The sequence below is a fragment of the Trachypithecus francoisi genome, unplaced genomic scaffold (genome assembly GCF_009764315.1).
Source record: "Trachypithecus francoisi isolate TF-2019V2 unplaced genomic scaffold, Tfra_2.0 Contig01436, whole genome shotgun sequence".
NCBI lineage: Eukaryota > Metazoa > Chordata > Mammalia > Primates > Cercopithecidae > Trachypithecus > Trachypithecus francoisi.
The window spans coordinates 490,362-513,039 of NW_022681430.1; the positions used below are offsets into that span (position 1 = coordinate 490,362).

General features: G+C 36.6%; 1 protein-coding gene across 1 annotated transcript in view; it reads left to right on the forward strand.

Moving 5' to 3' along the window:
* TNKS2 (tankyrase 2) overlaps nt 1-22,678 on the forward strand; it is a 67,680-nt gene that overhangs the window by 25,545 nt on the left and 19,457 nt on the right. The window contains exons 8-18 of the mRNA XM_033224232.1: nt 1,260-1,446; nt 2,523-2,644; nt 5,219-5,310; nt 5,399-5,477; nt 8,188-8,359; nt 11,593-11,672; nt 16,581-16,726; nt 17,299-17,464; nt 18,165-18,384; nt 20,872-20,981; nt 21,689-21,877. Coding sequence (XP_033080123.1) covers nt 1,260-1,446; nt 2,523-2,644; nt 5,219-5,310; nt 5,399-5,477; nt 8,188-8,359; nt 11,593-11,672; nt 16,581-16,726; nt 17,299-17,464; nt 18,165-18,384; nt 20,872-20,981; nt 21,689-21,877 — 1,563 coding nt within the window. The remainder of the gene's footprint in view (nt 1-1,259; nt 1,447-2,522; nt 2,645-5,218; nt 5,311-5,398; nt 5,478-8,187; nt 8,360-11,592; nt 11,673-16,580; nt 16,727-17,298; nt 17,465-18,164; nt 18,385-20,871; nt 20,982-21,688; nt 21,878-22,678) is intronic.

Consider the following 22,678-nt stretch of genomic DNA (forward strand, 5'->3'; position numbering starts at 1 on the left):
TTAGCCAACTCCAGTACTTGGAAATGGCTAAAATTAAAAAGCCTAACAATACAAAGTGTTAGCAAGGATATGTAGCAATTGGAACTCAAATGTTGCAATGTAGCAGTGGAACTCAAATGTTGCTGGTGGCTGTATAAAATGCTATAGCCACATTAGAAAACTCTTTGACAATTTCTAATAAAGTTAAACATATATCTACCATGACAGTATATGTTCATAAAGAAATGTTTATGATAGCTGATTTGTAACACAGGTTGACTATCCATTGTCTGAAATGCTTGGGATTAGAAGTGTTTTAGATTTCAGATTTGTTTGGATTTTAGAATATTGCATATATACTACATAATGAGATATCTTGAGGATGGAACCCAAGTCTACACATGAAATTGACTTATGTTTCATATACACTTTCTACACATAGCCTGAAGATAATTTTGTATAAATTTTTAATAATTTTGTGCATGAATTAAGTTTGTGTGTATGAGGTTAGGTGTGGGATTTTCCACTTGTGGCGTCGTGTCGGTATTCAGAAGTTTTGGATTTTGGAGTATTTTGCATTTCAGGTTTTCAGATTAGAGATACTCAACCGGCCAACTAGAAACAGTCCAAATGTCCATTAACAGGATGATAAATAAACAAATTATGGTATATCTATACTATGAAATACTCCTCAACAATGAAAATGAACTACTTATGCAACAACATGAATCTCAGAAACATATGTATGAAAGAATCTAGACAAAGAAGTACATACATTAGAAATGTATATTCTTCCATTTTTATGAAATTGAAGAACAGGTATATTTAATATGTGGCCAGAATGGGGGCAGGAATTGTCTATAAAAGGAGCATGAGGAAACATTCTGGGGTAATGAAAAGGTCTTATATCTTGATTTGGGTGATGGTATCACAGATATATACATTTGTCAGAATTCATCAAAGTTGTGTGTTTCACTGTATGTCAGCTATCCCTCAAAAGGAGAATTCGTTCTTGGAAAAGATGCAGGTTAAATCTAAAGCTTCATTCTTAACTGTTCTTAAAAGTAGAAAAGTTAAGTAGACCCTCATGGGTAGGGCTAACAATCAGCTACTGTTTTTTTCCATTGGGAAAAATGTGTACTCATTCTGAAATAATTGGCTTAAAAAGTGAATTTTGGGAACATAGCCTGTTTTAGCTGTATGATGTTAAATCACACAGTACTAATAATTCTGAGTTCTTATAAAAATTGAACATTAAATATATGCTTTTTGCTCTCCAGCATGGTGCATGTGTAAATGCAATGGACTTGTGGCAGTTCACTCCTCTTCATGAGGCAGCTTCTAAGAACAGGGTTGAAGTATGTTCTCTTCTTTTAAGTTATGGTGCAGACCCAACGCTGCTCAATTGTCACAATAAAAGTGCTATAGACCTGGCTCCCACACCACAGTTAAAAGAAAGATTAGCATGTGAGTATAAAATTATGAATGTTCAGGTAGGATGTTATATCAATAAACTGAACATTTTTTCTTTCCTGTTTGTTTTTAGAAATGTTTAAATAATAGAATATTTTTCTTAGCCATGGGTATCCATGTTGTTTAGCATATTTAATAATTTAGAAGTTTCTACTTAAGATGCTATGAAAATAAAATATGTTTGTATTAATTTTTTCAAGTCAACTTATATACTTTTTATGTGTACTGTATTAGACTTATTAGGTGGTATGCCTTTGAAATGAAAGCGTTTGATTTTCATCTTTGGTATGACTTTTCTGTTTAATCTGTGAAGCTTATGAATTTGTGAAGTTAAAGCTTCATAAGATTGCCATCTTGTAAACAGTCTCCAGATCTTAACATCTAATATTTGTTGGCACCTGGCCCCAGTTCTTTGGTTTTCTGTCTATAGCTGAAGTAAATGTAGTGAGAAATAACCACCTAGTTTGGATATGGTATTAGTGCATATAAATAAGCGACTTATAATGGATTTGTATTATCCTGGAATAATAATGAATAATTGGTAGTTCCACAAGTCTGATGAGTAAAAGAGAATCTTAAGGAAAACCTCTTATTTTTTCATCATCATAGGTGGCTTTTGCAAATATCCAACTTGTCTAGTTCCCAGTTCCCTGATGGTATGAGCAAAACTGTCTGTTATAGCCATGATATCAGTGTAGAGATCACTGTTTCTTTACTGAGAAAAATTCTGTGCTTGAAAAATTCGAAAACCTCTCTGGTCCAGGAATATATTGTAGTATTCCAGATATCCCAAAATGAATTATGAATTAGAACAGACTATGATTCTGCCATGGGCTAAACCTGTGTATATTCTTGAGGCCATATGTCTATTCAGTTGCACCATAACTGAGGGGAACTGGAGTACCCCTGTCTGTTTTCAGGGGTTAAATTTGGAGAATATCTTTAGAGCCTCAATCTGGCTATATTGGAAGATTATTTTGAAAATAATTTCAAGGAAAATACTAGGTACTTTTAGGTAAGCCTTTTCAATTTGATCTCGTTATAGATATAAATGCTTTTTCTTCGTCTAGATGAATTTAAAGGCCACTTGTTGCTGCAAGCTGCACGAGAAGCTGATGTTACTCGAATCAAAAAACATCTCTCTCTGGAAATGGTGAATTTCAAGCATCCTCAAACACATGAAACAGCATTGGTAATGTTTCAGATTTAAGTTTTTAAAATACAATAACCAAGAACGTGCTAAACTAATAATAATATCCTACTTTTAGAGCTAGCATTTTTTTGAGTCTGTAGTTTTAAAAAATTACTGCCTATACAAATATTTTTAAAAATTTTAAACAGTGCCAGAAAACAGACAACCTCACCCTGCAGAAGGCCAAGCTATTATCAGTTCGAGAATCCCCAGAAAAAAAAAATCTGTTCAGATTCTGGCATGTATTATATGTAATGCTCTTATTATCATAAATGATACATATTGTTTGTCTTTTTAGAGGTTATAAAAATGAATGCTTAAGTTAGAAATTTTGGAACCCAATGAACATAATGAAAAATAAAATAAATACCACCATCCAGATAAAAACACTTGGTGTAGTCGCTTCCTTCTTCAAAATTAAATCTAGAATGTGCATAAAGTATTTTAGAGGTTACTTCCCTGATAGAGGTAATAATAACTGTGGAGCTATGACAAAGTGGATGTGAGTAGAGAAGCCTAAGGAAAAACAGAAGAGAATGGGAGCTAATAGTGATACGTGATAAAAGGTAAGAGAGGGAATGGTAAAATCAGGGGCTACCTTAAAATTGAAAGGTAGAAAAAAAGAAACTTAAAGGTAGAAATGTAAAAGGAAGAAAGTAAATCCTGTTGTGTGAGTTGCAGAATGTGCTTCGGGTAAGAGACGATAAGTAAATTAATGTGTGTAGAAGCAGATTTAACTGATGGTAAGCCTTACTTACCTAATATCTTTTATGATAAGTTTTCTTCCTTATGCCATAATGTAAACTATGAAGTTTATGTAGAAACCTACCTGTAAAGCATTTTGGACCTTTTTTACTACGTGTAAGAAACATCTAAATTAAAAAATAAAATAAAATAAAAATAAGCTGTAGACTAATAAGAAATGCTAGTACAAAATTAAAACCACAACAGCATTAAAACTGTACAAAGAAACTTGGAAAGACTAACATGGAAAATTCTGGTCGGAAAAGCTCATACTACATGTTGTTTTCCCCTAAATATACTACTATTAAGCAACTCGTTTTTGTAATTAACCTTAAAACACACTAGGAGTTGTGTTGGTGAGTGGTTATGGTGCAGTAGCAGTTTCTTACAGGTTCTCAGAAATTTACAGGCCCTGCCCCATGATGGTGCAGAGGAGCAGGGTGTAATTTGAGGTGGACGTGATTTTAAAAAAAAAATTATTTAAAAAACCATGTCCGGTTTCTGTGCTCTCATGATAGATGTCCTGGGATGATTACCCTTAACCTACCAAAGGAACTATGTTCTCCAATTAGAATTGGTTTTATTTAGGATAAAGGAATGATTTTGGTGACAACAACGTCAAAGAATGGATCTGCAGCAAAGTCATGAGGATCCGATAAACTTTATGATTAACAACAGGTTAAAATCAAATAACAAATTTCATGTGTATTGTGTTTTTAGATGTGTAGAGCAACTTAGCTGAAAAATTACCCAGAATTTTTATTCTGTAGGTTTTCAGGTTTCAGTTTTAACTTAACGTATATACTTTGATTTAGTCATGTATCATTCAGACATTATTGAACACCTGTTATGCAGATATTAGGCTTAGGCTTATAACTGGCAAATCTCTACTTCCTGTCTCCTTTCCTCCTGGATACATAATACATAGAGATGCTGCAGCCTCAAACTCCAGATTATATCATTTTCCACCACTGATTTTGCAAAGAGGTAATGCATGCTCCTTATTCTGCCGAAGCAACTAGTTGAGAGAGATATAAATACTGTTCAACTTATCAGCTGTTCCGTCAGTGCTATTACCAAACAGAATCCAGAACTGATGAATGTTCTGTTATTTCCTTTTTTTTTTCTTTTTTCTTTTTGAGATGGAGTCACTTGCTCTCTCACCCAGGCTGGAGTGCAGTGGAGTGATCTCAGCTCACTGCAACCTCCACCTCCTGGGTTCAAGTGATTCTCCTGTCTCAGCCTCCCAAGTAGCGGGGATTACAGATGCGTGCCACCGCAACCGGCTAATTTTTGTATTTTTAGTAGAGAGGGGATTTCACCATGTTGGCCAGGCTGGTCTTGAACTGCTGACCTCAGGTGACCCACCTGCCTCGGCCTCCCAAAGTGCTGGGATTACAGGCATGAGCCACCACGCCCGGCTTTATTCTGTTATTTCTTCATGTAAAGAAACCTCAACCTTTGGGGTGTTTTCTTAACATTTAAAATATTGCATCAACGCCGTGCCACTTGGAAACAGTTTTGAAAAGGATATTGGTCACATTAAGGTTTTCATCACACCAATGATAGCTTTTTCAAAGATACAGGACAACTGTAAAGTTTGATTGGAATATTTAATAATAGATATTATCTGATAGGTAGGATTTTCAGGCCCTGTCAGAATTTGGTAATTGTTGCAATTCTGTTCAATCAAAAGTCAAAAGCAAAGTTGCGTTAAAAGTAAAACAAAAAGATTAAATAACTACGTAATAGTTCTTGATGGGAAACACGAATGTTCTTAAAATCAATTATGTATAGTCCTTGATTAATGCTGCAATTTAAATTATTTAGCATTGTGCTGCTGCATCTCCATATCCCAAAAGAAAGCAAATATGTGAACTGTTGCTAAGAAAAGGAGCAAACATCAATGAAAAGACGAAAGAGTAAGTATACATTTAATAATTTAATGTTATTGAGATTTTACTCTTTTGGAAAATATATTCACTGTCTGGCTGACTTTTTCTCTTTAAGATTCTTGACTCCTCTGCACGTGGCATCTGAGAAAGCTCATAATGATGTTGTTGAAGTAGTGGTGAAACATGAAGCAAAGGTATACTTCCTTTTTGGTAATCTTTGGTAATCCAATGAGTTATTTTTTATTTAGCAGGTGAAATGCCTGACTTCCTAAACGATTTACTTTCTCATGAGTATTACTTTTTTTCCCTTAAGCATAGATTACTATGCTTAAGAATTGTCCTACAGGTAACCTTTTCTATATCTAATTTTTGCTAGAACATCTATGGGTTTATTCAGATACACATTATTCCTATATGTCCTCCCTCCTCCATTCCTTTTAACCACAGCCCACAGGTCATAGTTATCCTTAAGGACTTTTCTGACCTATCATCTTTTCTAATCGTCTTTTCTCACCCATATCTTCTCATTCTTGGTTGTCATGATAACTTCTGTTATTTACCCCAATCACCGTTTTTTTTGCTTTTGTTTTTGTTTTTGTTTTTACCCTCTGTTATTTCTGTAACTAAGTCAAAGCACTTGAACAGAAGGAAATATATTATTTAAATAATTTTTACAAAAAACATAATAGCTCCCCATGTTGATAAGTTACTGTTCTTTAATTGGCATTCGTGCACAAAGCATTTTATTCACCAAATATGCTTTCATCAAGGCTAGAAATCATCTCTTACCCAGGAACTTTTAAAAGTACTACTCAGTAAAAGATATACATATTATCTCAGATTGGAAGAGATGACAGTAGTCACCTAATACAGCAGTTTTTACAGTTTTTAGCCTCAGATCCTTGCCTCCTTCAAACAAAATCTTTAGTTGAAATTCAGTATACTCTATAACAAAGAAAGAATAGATGTGCTGTAGATGAAGGGAGAAAGGAATAGATGCTCTTCTCCTTGGATGGCCTCTGAGGCCCTTCCATAAATGAAATTTGCAGAATAGTTTATTCTTACCTATCCTTTCTTGAGTTTCCATTCATTCAAGGAACCACTTAGAGTCCTTCAATTTCTTTTTGTGTTGCCTCTCTGTGTCTTAATTTCGCTTTGATTTGGGGGAATTCTTGATAATGTATAATCTTGATTTTTCCTATTGTAAATTATTGAATAAAATAAAGTTTATTTCTGCTTGACTGCTTGGCATATCTTGTCTCTCTGTTCTATAACTGTTTGTTGATTGCTTTTTTCGTACTTGTGGTACATTACTTGAAGAATATCTGAATGCATATTGAATTAGGGTTGTGACACTCAATGAAACAATCTTGACTAGGGTGACCATCCATCCAGTTTTGTCCAGGACTTGAGGTTTTTTGGGAACACAGGACTTTCAGTGCTAAAACCAGGAAAGTCCTAGGCAAACCAGAACAAGTGGTCACCCTAATCCTAACATAAAGTGGTACCCAAATAAAGCTTTTTTTTAAGTGGGTATTTTTCACGTTTCAGCGAGTTAGGGTATGTGAATAAATAGGTTGATTGTTTTGAGCATTTTAAATCAATTTTTCAGGCCCTGTAAGCATGGAGACTAGCTATTCATACTCAGGTTTTAGGTTCATTGAGATCTTGATTATATTCGCATTCACATATTATCTGATTCCATGAGTATGAATTGGTCAGTGTCTCAAAACACACTGTTGTCCACAGGATTGATTACTGAGGAACTTAGTTTCTTAGTTATGTTGAATAATTATTTCCATGGCAGGGAGGTAGGGATAAGGTTGGTGGAGTCTTACAGGTGATTTTTTTTATTGTGAAAAATTTCAAAGATATAACCTAGTAAAAAGAATTTTGCAGAGAATACCTGTCTACCACTTAGATTCTGTTACTAACATTTTACTGTAGTGTTTTATTACATATCTTTTCATTTTCCCTCCATCCACCAATATCTTATTTTTTCACATATTTCAAAGTAATTTGCAGACTATTCCTCCTAAATACTTCCACATGCACATCAACTAGAGTTTAATCTTTGTTTATAGTTTTTCTTTATATGTAAAATTTGAATGCAGTGAAATGCAGAGATCTTAAATGCATATTTGCCGAATTTTGACTGGTACATACACCTGTATAACCAAAACTCCTGTAGAGATACAGAACATTATCTCATGGCAGAAGTAATGCACAGTCCCAGGCAATCTCCACTTTGACAGATAACCATTTTATTTTTTCTGACATAAAAGTGCCTGTTCTAGGCCTTGACACACATGGAATGATGCAAAATGTATGCTTTTGTGTAAGGCTTTTACCACATTGTATAATGTTTTGGAGATTCATCCATGTATCAATAGTTGGTTCTTTTTTATTGCTGAGTGATTCCACTGTGTGACTATTCCATAGTATGTGTATCTATATATTTTACATAATAAATAAGGGAGAAGATGAAACCAATAGAAATAAGCATTTTAATGCTAATTTATCTCTGCCTTTGTTACTGTTGTCTATCTTAGGGTTAATCTTTACATTTCTACACTTTAGAGATCCGTAAAAATACATGGGTTCAACTTTCTTAGGCAATGTCTAGCTCTAAATATCTGTGAATCTGTGAATGCTTTAATGGTAAACACAACTACTATTCAGCATCTCACATTTAACCCAAAATTGGGTCTTCCTTCTGATGGTAGCCTTCATGAATTGGTAAATTTATTCTCTAGATTTGAGCAAAAATACTTGCTTTGGCATTGGATAACAGGCCTCATAAAAGAATTGAGACTTAATAGTAGTAAAAAGTGTTAAATACATGATTGCATGGTTTTAAATTTTGCATTGCAGGCTAACTTCAATTTTTTCTGCATTGTTAAGGTTAATGCTTTGGATAATCTTGGTCAGACTTCTCTACACAGAGCTGCTTATTGTGGTCATCTACAAACCTGCCGCCTACTCCTGAGCTATGGGTGTGATCCTAACATTATATCCCTGCAGGGCTTTACTGCTTTACAGATGGGAAATGAAAATGTACAGCAACTCCTCCAAGGTAGTATGTTTCCATTAAATGAATTTTTTTAAATTAACCTTTAAAAATTTTTCACATATCAGGTGTTATAGGTAGGAGTTGGTAATAAGAAAAAAATTTTGAGAATTTTTGGTTATTTCTTCTTAGGTTATTATACATTTTTTTTTTTTTTTTTTTTTTTTTTTTTTGAGACGGAGTCTCGCTCTGTCGCCCAGGCTGGAGTGCAGTGGCCAGATCTCAGCTCACTGCAAGCTCCGCCTCCCGGGTTTACGCCATTCTCCTGCCTCAGCCTCCCAAGTAGCTGGGACTACAAGCGCCCGCCACCTCGCCCGGCTAGTTTTTTGTATTTTTTAGTAGAGACGGGGTTTCACCGTGTTAGCCAGGATGGTCTCGATCTCCTGACCTCGTGATCCTCCCGTCTCGGCCTCCCAAAGTGCTGGGATTACAGGCTTGAGCCACCGCGCCCGGCCAGGTTATTATACTTTTAATCAGCTGAATATCTTCAGTCCCCAAGTGTCATTAAGTGATAATTACGATTTTTGTTCCAGTAGCATTTTCTGCACATTTTCTTAAGTTAAATAGATGGCTTTCAAGTTTTTATCAAGAAAGTTTTAAGAGTAAGATAAAATGGTTGCTATTTACTTTTAAAGAAAGGAATTTTTAGATCCTACATATTCAAGGCAGGTAGAGTTTGTGTAAGGTAGCCAACTCTCTGGCTTATTAAAACATTTAACAACTGAGTACACTCATATTCATTACATCTTAAAATATTTAGATCAAATATCTGCACCCTTGGCATAGATGAAACGTTTCAACCCAGAGATCTGGTCCCATAAATTTTAAAATTTTTTTGTGTACATCTCTACCTTTATTAGAATGTAATGTAGTCGCTTTGACATCTGAAAGTTTAGATGAGAAAAATGTAATAGATCAAGCTTTTCTGTCTTTAACAGTAAATCCTTGATGATTTTTATGCCTTTGTTCTGGGAACCAAGTTTTGAGAAACACTGCTTGAACAGATGAAAGCAGATTGATACAACCTCCTGGAATCTGCCAAAACTGTGAACTTACAAGACTGCTTTCAAGATTCCCATTACTTCCCCCATATATCATACATTCATTTCGTTGTCAGTTTTTGGGATAGTAACACTGGTCCTATGCAGTTGGCTAGTGATAGAATGTACAATCTTGTCAGTTTTATACTAAGTACCATTACATATAGTTTTTTACTTGCCTTTCCAACTAGTTTCTTACAATAAATTATTGAAGTGGAATTTCCAGGTCAAAGGGTAGCATGTAATTGTCAAATTATCTTCTATTAATAAAAAGCTGGTATTTAGCATTTTACAGTTGGAGTATATGAAAGCACCTGTTTTCTGTCAGCACTAGATATTACAATTCTTAATACTTTCCTTGAGTGAATATGCATGTGTGAATTACAGAAGTAATAGATTTTAATGCTAACTATAAAAGTCTCATCAGTGTAGCTCTCCATTTCCTCTCTGCCTACTAGCAGATGGGAAAAAAAGATATTTTAATTTGCATTTCTGATTATGAGTAAGTTTGAACGTAATTTTAAAGTGTTTGTTGCCCATTTCTCTTTTTTTCTTTTTTTTTTTCTTTTTCTTTTTTTTTTTTTTTTTTTTTCAGACAGAGTCTCGCACTGTCGCCCGGGGTGGAGTGCAATGGTGCCATCTCAGCTCACTGCAACCTCCGCCTCCTGGGTTCACATGGTTCTCCTGCCTCAGCCTCCCAAGTAGCTGGGATTACAGGCGCACACCACTGCACCCGGCTAATTTTTTGTATTTTTAATAGAGATGGAGTTTCACTATGTTGGCCAGGCTGGTCTGAAACTCCTGACCTTGTAATCCGCCCGCCTCGGCCTCCCAAAGTGTTAGGATTACAGGCGTGAGGCACCATGCCCGGACTTTCTTTTTTTTTGTTGTTTTTTTTTTAATTTTTATTTTATTGTATTTATCTATTTTTGAGATGGATTCTCACTGTGTCACCCAGGCTGGAGTGCAGTGTTGCGATCTTGGCTCACTGCAACCTCTGCCTCCCAGGTTCAAGCGATTCTCATGCCTTACTATCCTGAGTAGCTGGGATTACAGGCATGCGCCTAACTTTTGTATTTTTAGTAGTTACGGGGTTTTACCATATTGTCCAGTCTGGTCTCCAACTCCTGACCTCAAGTAATCTGTCCGCCTTGGCCTCCCAAAGTGCTGGGATTACAGGCGTGAGCCACCATGCCCAGCCAACCATTTATCTTTTTTGTATGTGTGAATTTCTTGTTCATGTCTTTGCCTCATTTGTTGAAGCCTTTCAAAGTACTCCTTTCATGAGAACACCATATATATGTATATGTGTATTTTATATATATATATATAAAATTTTTTTTTTTGAGACGGAGTTTCACTCTTGTCGCCCAGGCTACAGTGCAATGGCATTATCTTGGCTCACTGTAGCCTCAAATATATTCTCTTTAAAGGTGCATGTTACAGTTTGGTTTTTTTCCATTTTGTTCTTGTTTAATGTTGTTATTGCCTGACATATTTTTCCATATACCAATTTTCTTTTTTTGATGCTGCTTTTGATGTACTGCTCTAAGAAGCTTTTTTATTCCATGTTATGAAGATATTCCCCCGTTTTCTTCTAGCATTTTTAAGGTTTAATTTTTCATACTTACATCTTTAATCCATCTGGAGTTTATTTTGTTCTAAGGTGCAAGGTAGATGTTTTTGTTTTCTGACACTTTAAATGAGCTGTAAACATAGAATTTCAGACCTGGAAATGATGTTACATTTCTCCCAGTCTACCTTATGTCTTTAGAACAAAAAAAAAAAATCTGAGGCCCAGTGACTTTCTCCATTTCAGACAGCTAATTAATGACAGAACCACAGTTAGATTTCTGGTTGCTCTCTTAATTTAATACTTTTGCACCATTCCAATGGCTTGCTTATAGAGCAGGCCATCTTTAGTCATCTACTTTATGTTCCTTTATATTGCTTAAATCACATTTTATAATCATTATACACATTTACATATTTTGCTTATATGTATTGTATTTCAAAGAGTTTTAAGAGAATCTTATTTTTCCCTCCCCACCCCTCAACCCCTTACTACCATGGAGATTTCGTACATAATCTACCAAATTGTAAAAGAACTTTGCTTTCTGATGAGATGCCTTCCATAAAGCTTGGTTCCATCTTCCAAATAGAGGTTAGTCACTCTTTCTCTCTCTCTCTCTTTTTTAGAGGGTATCTCATTAGGTAATTCAGAGGCAGACAGACAATTGCTGGAAGCTGCAAAGGCTGGAGATGTCGAAACTGTAAAAGTAAGATACAATGTTATGTTTCTGTTAACTTTGGGTTTTTATTTCAACATTTGTTATTTAATCTGTACTGTTATAATGAAGAGTCTAGTTTATTTGTATCTGCCTTGCTTTAAAAGGTCAATAGTATAATCTAATTATTCTCTACAAATGAGGAGCCTTAAGTAATGCAAGAAAAAAGACTTCACTTTCACACACATCCCAGTGAATACTGCATTCACAAATATAAATAAATTCAGGTGATACCAAATGGGTTTTGTGTGAAGAACCTATTCATTTGTCCCTTTAACAGAATAAAGTATATCAAATTATTTTATATTACTGTTTACATATGACACATAAAACAAGAAGGGGGAGAAACAGTGTATCACTTCTGTCTATAGATTTCTTCTGATTTCTTCATTTCTTTGCCCCCTTTACCTCTAGGGATCCAGGGCTTAGTGTAGTAATATATTCAGTGTTGCCACTTCCCTTTCCCAGAGCTTACAGCTTCAGCTCTTACCTGTTTCTCAGATAAGAGTCTTCCCCAGAGTAACCCTTCCTTACTGTTTTGACTCTTACTGTAGAAATATGTATGTAAAACTGGGTGCAGTGGCTCACGCCTGTCTGTAATCCCAGCACTTTGGGAGGCTGAGGTGGGTGGATCACCTGAGGTTAGGAGTTTGAGAGGAGCCTGGCCAACGTGGCGAAACATCAGCTCTACTGAAAATAGGGGGGAAAAAATTAGCCAGGAGTGGTAGGGGTGCCTGTAATCCCAACTACTTGGGAAGCTGAGGCAGGAGAATTGTTTGAACCTGGGAGGCGGAGGTTGCAGTGAGCTGAGATCATAGCATTGCACTCCAGCCTGGGCGACAGAGTGAGACTGTCTCAAGAAAAAGAAAGAAAGAAAGAGAAAGAAGGAAGTATGTAATGTCTTACTATCTATATCAAATGTTTCTGTTACCTGCAGAAATTGTATATAACTCAAAGGCCTAACATTTTGAGAGAGAGAGACTGTTTTAGAATTTAATATATATTAACATTTAACTAACCAATCTTCATGAATTAAATAATTTTTCAGTAATGCAGTGGTGTTACTCTCCATAACTAGTAGGGGAGACAAGCCTCGTATTTCTTCCCCTTCACCTTTAGAGACTTTTTCAGAACAGTGTTGGTCCTGTTTGAGAGGATACTAAGAGGTAGTAAATTTTACAGAAAGCTGAATTGGTTGATTTAATTCATGGCAGAAGTAGCTATTTGAAATAATTTCATTATATTTCTTTTGGGGGGCTGGGGCGGGGAGACAGGGTCTGTTGCCCAGGCTGGAGCACAGTGATGCTATCTTGGCTCACCGCAACCCACGTCTTTTGGGCTCCAGTGATCCTACTGACCCAGCCTCCCAAGTAACTGGTACTACAAGTGGATGCCGCCATGCCAAGCTAATTTTCTTGATTTTTTCTTATAGAGACAAAGTCTCACTATGTTACCCAGGCTGGTCTCAAACTCCTGGGCAAAGCAGTCCTCCCGCCTCAGCCTCCCAAAGTGCTGGGATTATAGGCATGAGTCACCATGCCCTGCCAATTTCATTATATTTCTGTAGGGTGTTCTAAATCTTAAACAGACCCACTCACAAAGTCAGTAATTTTAGATTTTCTGAGAAGGAAATATAAGTGTTATTCTCTTCTGAGCTAGAGCTCTGAGGGAATTTATTCACTGCCCTTTTAAATGAAGAGCTTTCTACAAATTGATTTTAAAACCCATGTGATCCTTCTCTGTTGTTTTATCTGTGTAGACATCTCAGATAACTTCAGGTTTTTTTTTAATTCATTTCTCACAGAAAACTGCAACTATCATGCAGTTTTATTATTTGACATGTTTTTATTTTGATCCTCATTATTCTCATTCCCTTAAGTAGGAGGCTAATAGGATATTGAAAGGAGGATTTTGTTTCTATTACTACTGACTTGTGGAAATACAAATCACTTGAGTTAAAAGGTTGTGAACTCATTTTTTTTTTCCAAGAGACACATGAAAATTAAGTTGAAAACAATTAACTGAATTTTTTTTTTTTTTTTTTTTTTGGTGTGTGTGGGCAGGGAGAGATACAGAATTGTAAATGCTGCTTCTCTTATATATATTAAAGAACATAAAACTATATTTAGTAAACATGTTAAAGACTAAACTTTGTTTTTATAAAGATAGAGGGAATGCAGAAGAGGGGATAAAGAGGAGATGAAGTTGGGGGGCAGGAAATGGATTTAGAGAACACAATAATGCCATTGGATTCAGGAAAACCTGTGCTAAGCTTCAGGCATTCTTCCCTCCCCTCTGCTTTTAAAATCACTTGATGGACATTTATCTCCATGAGCTGTTCTTCTTACCTACCTCTAGACAGATGGCTCTATACGAATCACTGAGACAAGAACGTCTGCATATTACCTAATGAACACTTAACTATTGTGCTCAGTTGTGTTTGTTTACTGATAATCCACCAGGCTGGATACTTTATTCAACACCTGCTATTAGAAAACTTGTCTCAGAGTGGGCAAAATTAAACCGACAGGTATAGAGTAGAATGGCCTGTGATAACTCCCAAACCAAGCAGCACCTGGTAAACATGTTAAAAATAGTCATTTCTAGGGACCTGACTTGAGACCCACTGAAATACCATCTCTTGAATGGGGCCCTGAATCTGTATATCTCGCCAGCTCTTATTTGGGAAGCACAGAAGAGCTTTGCCAAGACAGTGATTAAACCCCTTGAGGTAAACCCACTGATAGCAGACTCCTTTGTTTTATTCAGCTTAGGTTACCCCTGCTTTGGGCATAGGATAGTAAAAAGGGGAAAGAGTTTTTACTAATATGGATATATTATTTTTGTTTGTTTGTTTGAGATGGAATTTCACTCTTGTTGCTCAGGCTAGAGTGCAGTTGCATGATCTCAGCTCACAGCAACCTCCATCTCCCGGGTTCAAGCAATTCTCTTGCTTCAGCCTCCCGAGTAGCTGGTATTATAGGCGCCCGCCACCACGCCCAGATAATTTTTTGTGTTTTTAGTAGAGACAGGGTTTCACCATGTTGGCCAGGCTGCTCTTGAACTCCTGACCTCAGGTGATCCACCCGCCTTGGCCTTCCAAAGTGTTGGGATTACAGGCGTGAGCCACCGTGCCTGGACTAATATGAATATGTTCTTTTGACTCTTTAAGCAGTCTGATTTATTATCTATGTTGCTTTTCTTCCCCAAACTTTCATACTTTTCATAACTACACTTCCTCATCTGAACCAAAGAACACGGAAAATTGACTGCTTTCTTAATTCTGCCCAGTCCCCAGGACTGTATAACTGTATATAAACATCAGCATTCTTTTTTTTCTCTCTTTCTCTTTTTTCTTTTTTGGAGATGGAGTCTGGGTTGGTCACCCAGGCTGGAGTACAGTGGCAGGATCTCGACTCACTGCAACCTCTGCCTCCCAGGTTCAAACAATTCTCCTGCCTCACCCTCCCAAGTAGTAGAGACAGGGTTTTGCCATGTTGGCCAGGCTGGTCTTGAACTCCTGACCTCAAGTGATCTGCCCGGCTCAGCCTCCCAAAGTGCTGTGATTACAGGCATGAGCCACTGTGTTCAGCCTAATCATCAGCATTCTACTAGTTATTTCATTCCATATAGTGTGGTATGGTTCCTGAACCACCAGCATCAGCATCACCCAGGAACTTGTTAGAAGTGGAGATTTTTAGGCCCACATCAGTTACACTGAAAATTTGAGGGTTGAACCCAATGCACATTAAAGTTTGAGAACCACTGCTCTAAAGGAATACTTTTCAAATTTTAATGTGTTTACATATTACCTAGGGATCTTGTTAAAGGGCAAATTCTGACTTAGTAGATAGAGATCCGAGATTCTGAATTCTTAATAAGCCCCTTGGTAATGCTGGTGCTACTGTAATCTCATGTACCTCTGTGTATATTTGCCACAAAATGCAAGTTACACTTGCTGATGATTGGCACTTAGTTTACGTGTGTGCGTGTGTGTGTGTGTATGTATGTGTGTGTGTATATATATATATAGTAAAGGTAATGATAAAATTTACCTTTGAGCTTTAGAAAAGTAGACTATAAAGGCATACATGAGGCTGGGCATAGTGGCTCACACCTGTAATCCTAGCATTTGGAAGGCCAAGGTAGGAGGATCCCTTGAGGCCAGGAGTTCGAGACCAGCCTGGCCAACATGGTGAAACCCCATCTCTACTAAAAATATAAAAATTAGCCAAGAGCGGTGGCATGTGCCTGTAGTCCCTGCTACTCGGGAGGCTAAGGCAGAAGAATTGCTTGAACCGGAGAGGCAGAGGTTGCAGTGAACTGAGATTGCACCACTGCACCCCAGCCTGGGCAAGAGAGCGAGACTCTGTCTCAATAATAATAATAATAATAATAATAATAAGGCATAGATGAGAGGACCAGAGGGATTCCCAGTAAATGAGAAGATGAAATAAGAATAGGGCCGGGCGTGGTGGCTCACGCCTGTAATCCCAACACTTTGGGAGGCCGAGGCAGGTGGATCACGAGGTCAGGAGATCGAGACCATCCTGCCTAACACGGTGAAACCCCGTCTCTGCTAAAAATACAAAAAAAAACTAGCCGGGCATAGTGGCGGGCGCCTGTGGTCCCAGCTACTTGGGAGGCGGAGACAGGAGAATGGCGTGAAACAGGAAGGCGGAGCTTGCAGTGAGCTGAGATCGTGCCACTGCACTCCAGCCTGGGAGATGAGCGAAACTCCATCTCAAAAAAAAAAGTATACTAAATAGTTTCTGAGAAGACTGATTTAATGAGACAAGAAAATAAGTCAGACACTTTGAAAATTCCTACTAAATGACTTGAAACAAGAAATGAGAATATGTAGATGTAGTATCACGTATGTTGTGTTTTGGCCTTCAGAAACTGTGTACTGTTCAGAGTGTCAACTGCAGAGACATTGAAGGGCGTCAGTCTACACCACTTCATTTTGCAGCTGGGTATAACAGAGTGTCCGTGGTGGAATATCTGCTACAGCATGGAGCTGATGTGCATGCTAAAGATAAAGGGTAAATGCCAATGTTTGTTATGGACTCTCTTCCTTACTTTTACTTGACCTTTTTAGGAAAACCTGGAAATCTGTTTTATTTTTCAAGGAAGCTTGTTTCCTAACATTGGCCTAAATATTAGATAGAGCTGCTTAATTTCAATCAAGATTTTATATGGTTAGCATTCATATAAAGACTTCACTGGCATAATGCCTAGGAATTTTATGATGGCCAAGGACATTACAACATTAGTGTGATACTGACTTTTAATGTGGTAAATTTTTCAGTTTTCAGGAAGGATTTTTGAATTCTTCCAGTTTATCTTAAAGTTATTTTTTATTAAAAATATACAATTCTTGACGTTGCATATATGGATGAATGTTATAGTCTCTGCATTTAAAACATTTTTTAAATGTTCTCCCCTGACTCACCAAAAAAGAACTTATTTCTGCCTTAAATAGATTTAGGTTCTACAAAGTATAATCGGTATACTTCCTTATGTAGTTCAAGAATTATCTGTCATCAGTTATATGCAATTATTTAAATTAAAACATGTTCTTCTGTGGCATTATTGTTCATTCATTACTTTTCAGAGGCCTTGTACCTTTGCACAATGCATGTTCTTATGGACATTATGAAGTTGCAGAACTTCTTGTTAAACATGGAGCAGTAGTTAATGTAGCTGATTTATGGAAATTTACACCTTTACATGAAGCAGCAGCAAAAGGAAAATATGAAATTTGCAAACTTCTGCTCCAGGTATATTTAAATACTTAACTGTAAACATTATGAATTACATAGAATATGTTTATAGTTTTTTAAGTAATTCTAGCATAAACTTAGTAAGCGATGGGAAACAATGTTATCTAATTCTGTACCTATATTTTAGAATAAATGTCATAAACATTATATTTTAATCCACAAGTATGTTTACTGGCACCTAGAGTTATTTCTGTCTACAGCCAACTATCATGTGATAGTTCTTTTATTATTTTTAGTTTTTCTCTTTAGTACTTTAACCTACAAATATTTGATGAATTATTTACTTTCAAGCCAGGTTTATTTAGCATTGCTAAAATGGACGATACTGGTTCAGTACAGATACCAGTGGATATTTTACAATAACAAGAATACAGAGATTTATACTTTATTCAAATGTTCATGAAAAGTAAAAATAGTATATGAAAGTTAATTTTTAATGAAATATGACTTTATTTTGAATGTAGTTTAAAATTTTAACTACATTAATGCATTAGAAAAATCCAGTAATATTTAACTCCTCTGTATTCTTTTTATAATAATTCTGTGTGTAAACATTAGTAACAGTGAAGTTAACCTTTAAGGTAGAGTCTCAATATAAATTTAGTTTTTCTTTGGTATCGTTACATTGACTATTTTCTCATTGACCAGTGGCACATTTAAGCCATTTCTCCCTTTTTTTCTGTTTTTCACATACTAGCATGGTGCAGACCCTACAAAAAAAAACAGGGATGGAAATACTCCTTTGGATCTTGTTAAAGATGGAGATACAGATATTCAAGATCTGCTTAGGGGAGATGCAGCTTTGCTAGATGCTGCCAAGAAGGGTTGTTTAGCCAGAGTGAAGAAGTTGTCCTCTCCTGATAATGTAAATTGCCGTGATACCCAAGGCCGACATTCAACACCTTTACATTTAGCAGGTAAGTGAATGAAGTTTCACAGATTTAGGCTGGTAACATCTGAGATTCATTTTACCCAGGTAAAATATTTTCTGTAACTAAAATTTAAAAATTCAAATCAGGCCAAGCGCAGTGGCTCACACGTGTAATCCCAACACTTTATGAGGCCAAGGCAGGAGGATTGCTTGAGCCCAGGAGTTTGAGACCAGCCTGGGCAACATGGCAAAACCCCACCTCTAGAAAAAATTACAAAAACTAGCCAGGAGTGGTGGCACACATCTGTAGTCCCAGCTATTCAGGAGGCTGAGGTGGGAAGATTGAGTCCAAGAGGTCACGGATGCAATGCGCCTTGATTGTGCCACCGTACTCCAGCCTGGGCAGCAAAGTGAGACCCTGTCTCAAAAAATAAAATAAAAATAAAAATTAAAATCAAATATCTTCTAATGCCACCATTATACTCTTTAGTATATTTGTACAGGACAACCGTACTTGAAGCTACTAGCTGAGGTCAAGTTCACTTTACTACTAGTACGTTACATTCAGTAAGAACAATTGAAGTAGGCTCTGCCAGTCCCCATGTACTTTGGGAATCATTATTCCAGATCATCATTTTATTGGTATCACCTTTGGTAAACAAGTTTTGAAAAATATGCCTACTTGAGCCAGCCTTCCTTACAGAAAGCTAAAGCTTTCTGTTCTTCCTGATGATAGCTGCTAAGCACAAGCAGGAAAAAAAAAATCTCAAAATTCTCAGAAGTTACATAAGCCTCTCACCAAAGTTATTTATTGTTTTGGTTTGTGAGAGTCCCCGTAACAAAATACCAAAGGCCAGGTGGCTTAAACAACAGAAATTTGTTTTCTCACAGTTTTGGAGGCTAGGAGTCCAAGTTCAAGTTGTTGGCAGGGTTGCTTTCTTCTGAAGCCCCCACTTGGCTTGCCTACCTTCTCAGTGTGTCCTCCCATGGAACATGATGTCTCTTTCTATATGTCCTAGTCTCTACTTTTAAAGAAACCAGTCAGATTAGATTAGAGCCCACCTAGTGGGCTCATTTTAACTTTTTTAGCTCTTTAAAGGCTCTGTCTCCAAATGGGGTTAGGGCTTCAACATAAGAATTTTGCAGGGTACAATTCATTTCGTAACATTTGTTCTAAGTTTTCACTCATAAAACTAGCACAATGTACCTTTGTTTTCAGTGCAAACATACGATATATTTTGCTTTCAGTACAACTTTTTCAGCTGCATTACAGATGTTGGGAAATCATTAAAATCACTGAGCTATAGCTAATACCTTGGTGGAGTTCCATCATAGGCACAGTGGACTCATACAAGTTTGTCTAAATATGCATGGTTTAAACATAGTATAAAAAGCAAGAAAAAATAATGCAAATATTTCTGCCATTTCGTGTAATGTGGGAGATGGAAATCTATTCTGTTCATTTCAGTCTTGTATTATAACTTGGTGTTATATATGATTTTTACCTTTAAATACTCCATATAAGTTGAGACCTCACTGTCCAAAGAAACCAATTACTGTATGTGTCTTTCAAGTATTTTGGAAGTGATAAGCCACAAATGCTAACATGGTGAGAAAAAGCTTTATTTGCACTGGCTATCAGGAGTTTCTAGTTCATGTAAGACAAAATATGACTTCACCTCTGATTGGAAGTTGTGCTGTGCGTATTTATGTTAGCTTTTATATCTTTCTTGTAGCTTATCAAGAACACTTGACTGTGTCCAAGTTATCTTTGTAAGTGACAAATAATTTGTATGCACAAAATATTTGTCCACTTCTACAGCGTTAAATACCATACCTTGAGACCTGGAAAGACTTTTAGATTAGTGTAATATTTTATGGTAGTTTTATAATTTTATTTTTCTTGATCTTTTTAAATTCTTTTGCTTTAAGTCCTTTAGCAAAAGGATAAAAACTACAATAGAAGTAAGTTTTATTTCATGGCTTTAGCAGCTCCTAAGTTCCTCTACCAGACTTGCAGAGACGTGTACCTCTGAGTTCTCTCTAGCAAAAAAGCACGCTCTTGTGGCCTTCTGGGGAAGGGGACTCTGAGATCCACTCTGGTTTGACTTGTACGTGATTGCAGACCTTTGACTTGCAGCCCCTGAGACCCATGTCCCTGAGTTCAAGAAATGGTATGTAACACCCATGGAGGCAGAGACTTCAGTAGGAAGGTTTTCATAGGAAAAATACAAGTAAATCAGTCAGTATAATTTTGGGAATCCACAAAACTAATAGATAACACGAAAAGCTTCCAACTTGAGGCAAGGGGGAAATGTTTTCCAGAAGGTAAATTGTTAATAGAGTCCAATGAGCTCTTTCAGATTTGTACAAAATCTCTTTTATGTTTTCAGTAATGTCTATGCCTTATAAATACATACATATATATATGTATACATATAGTGACTTTTTTATATTAACAAGTGGAAGTATTATGACATAGGACTAAAAAAGAAAAAACAAGTAAAGTAATTTTACTTCTTTTCTAAATTAGCTGGTTATAATAATTTAGAAGTTGCCGAGTATTTGTTACAACACGGAGCTGATGTGAATGCCCAAGACAAAGGAGGACTTATTCCTTTACATAATGCAGCATCTTACGGGGTAAGTTCTTCCGTGTTACCTTTAAAATTTTGTGGAATTTTAAAGTGAAAGTCAGTATTGCAGCTCAAATGGAATTTAGTTTGATGTTCTCATTTTACAGAGAAGTAAATGGGAGAGCTGAAGAAGTTAAATAACTTCCAAATTTCAGTTCTGAATCTGTTCTAAGCTTGCTGTGTGGTATGCAGCGTATTGTTGTTTGTTTTATTATCTGCCTTAACACCTGTCTCTTATTTTCAGTGAGATGTTGGTGATTGTGTTTGTTGGTACCCAGAAAATCCACTGGGGCACCAAAGGGGTAGATGGAATCTGTACAGATTCAGACGCATTGTTCCTGACTTATTATAGTCCCAAATGTTACCTTCAGAATTGACCATCTTCAATGGTATAGTTTGAATAATTGAGGAAGATTGCTGCTTTATAAATTGACATTTAGTAGTTATAACATTTGAATAAATTAGAAATTATTAAAGTCATATTAGTCTAGTTCCCTGCTAAATAGAATTCTTAACTCTTTGCTAGATAGTTTCTCAAGTTATTGAAATGTCCACTGTTATTTATAAGTTGTGATGGTGGGGGGAAAGAGTTTTAATTTTCATTTCCAGAGTAAGTTTGAAAATGTGGAAGTAGGTACATAACTAGTTTCTTCTTAAGAAAGTAAAGTGTGACAAAATAATATTTCAGACTGTAATGGGTATTTTCTTTTACAGCATGTAGATGTAGCAGCTCTGCTAATAAAGTATAATGCATGTGTCAATGCCACGGACAAATGGGCTTTCACACCTTTGCACGAAGCAGCCCAAAAGGGACGAACACAGCTTTGTGCTTTGTTGCTAGCCCATGGAGCTGACCCTACTCTTAAAAATCAGGAAGGACAAACACCTTTAGATTTAGTTTCAGTAAGTGATGGGCTTTTTGAAAAATCTCAGTGCTTTTCTGACTTTTTAAAATTCACTTGATGTTATTATAAAATGTCTTTGTAGTCGATGTGAATGACAAAATCTGGTTTTTAGCCTGATTTTAATGTAAGAGTTCTTTAGTATTCAAATATAATAGAATTATAAAGTAATATAATTATTCTTCTGTAGAATAGAATTATCAATCAGTTATTGTATACTGAGTATTTTGGAAATAGGAAAAAGAAGTACATGATATAACTGCTTACGTTAGTTAGGTAACTAACCAGACCCAGACCCTCTGAGAATGCTGTTACAGCGCATACAGCGCAAGATAGTACAGACCCATGGGTCTTACACACGGCCCCAACTGAGAACATTGCCCCCAAGGTGCAGCCACAAAGCCTGCTGCCAATAGAGATTCCTTTTCCTCCCACACTGCCTCATCCCAGAGTTCTTGTTGCTCACCCTGCCTTAATCATTCATGAAACAAGCTTATTATCCACTTTCCTGTGGAGGTCCTGTTTTCCTTCCCCTCTCTCTGGAGCATGGAGCAGGTGTAGGAGCTTCCGCTGAACCTTCCACCTCTGCTTTGGGCACTGAAGCAGATGCCTCTCTTGCCTCTACCGCTGAGGACATTGACTAGAGCAGTGGAAGGAAAGGAAGAAGTAATTCTTTTTGAGATGAGAAGGAAGGGGGATCTTTTCTGCAGACTGCTTTCTACTGAGAGAGATTCCATTGTTCCACATTACAATAAGAAACTGAGGTAGTTCAGCTGCATTGGGGCTTAAGTAGATTTTTCTC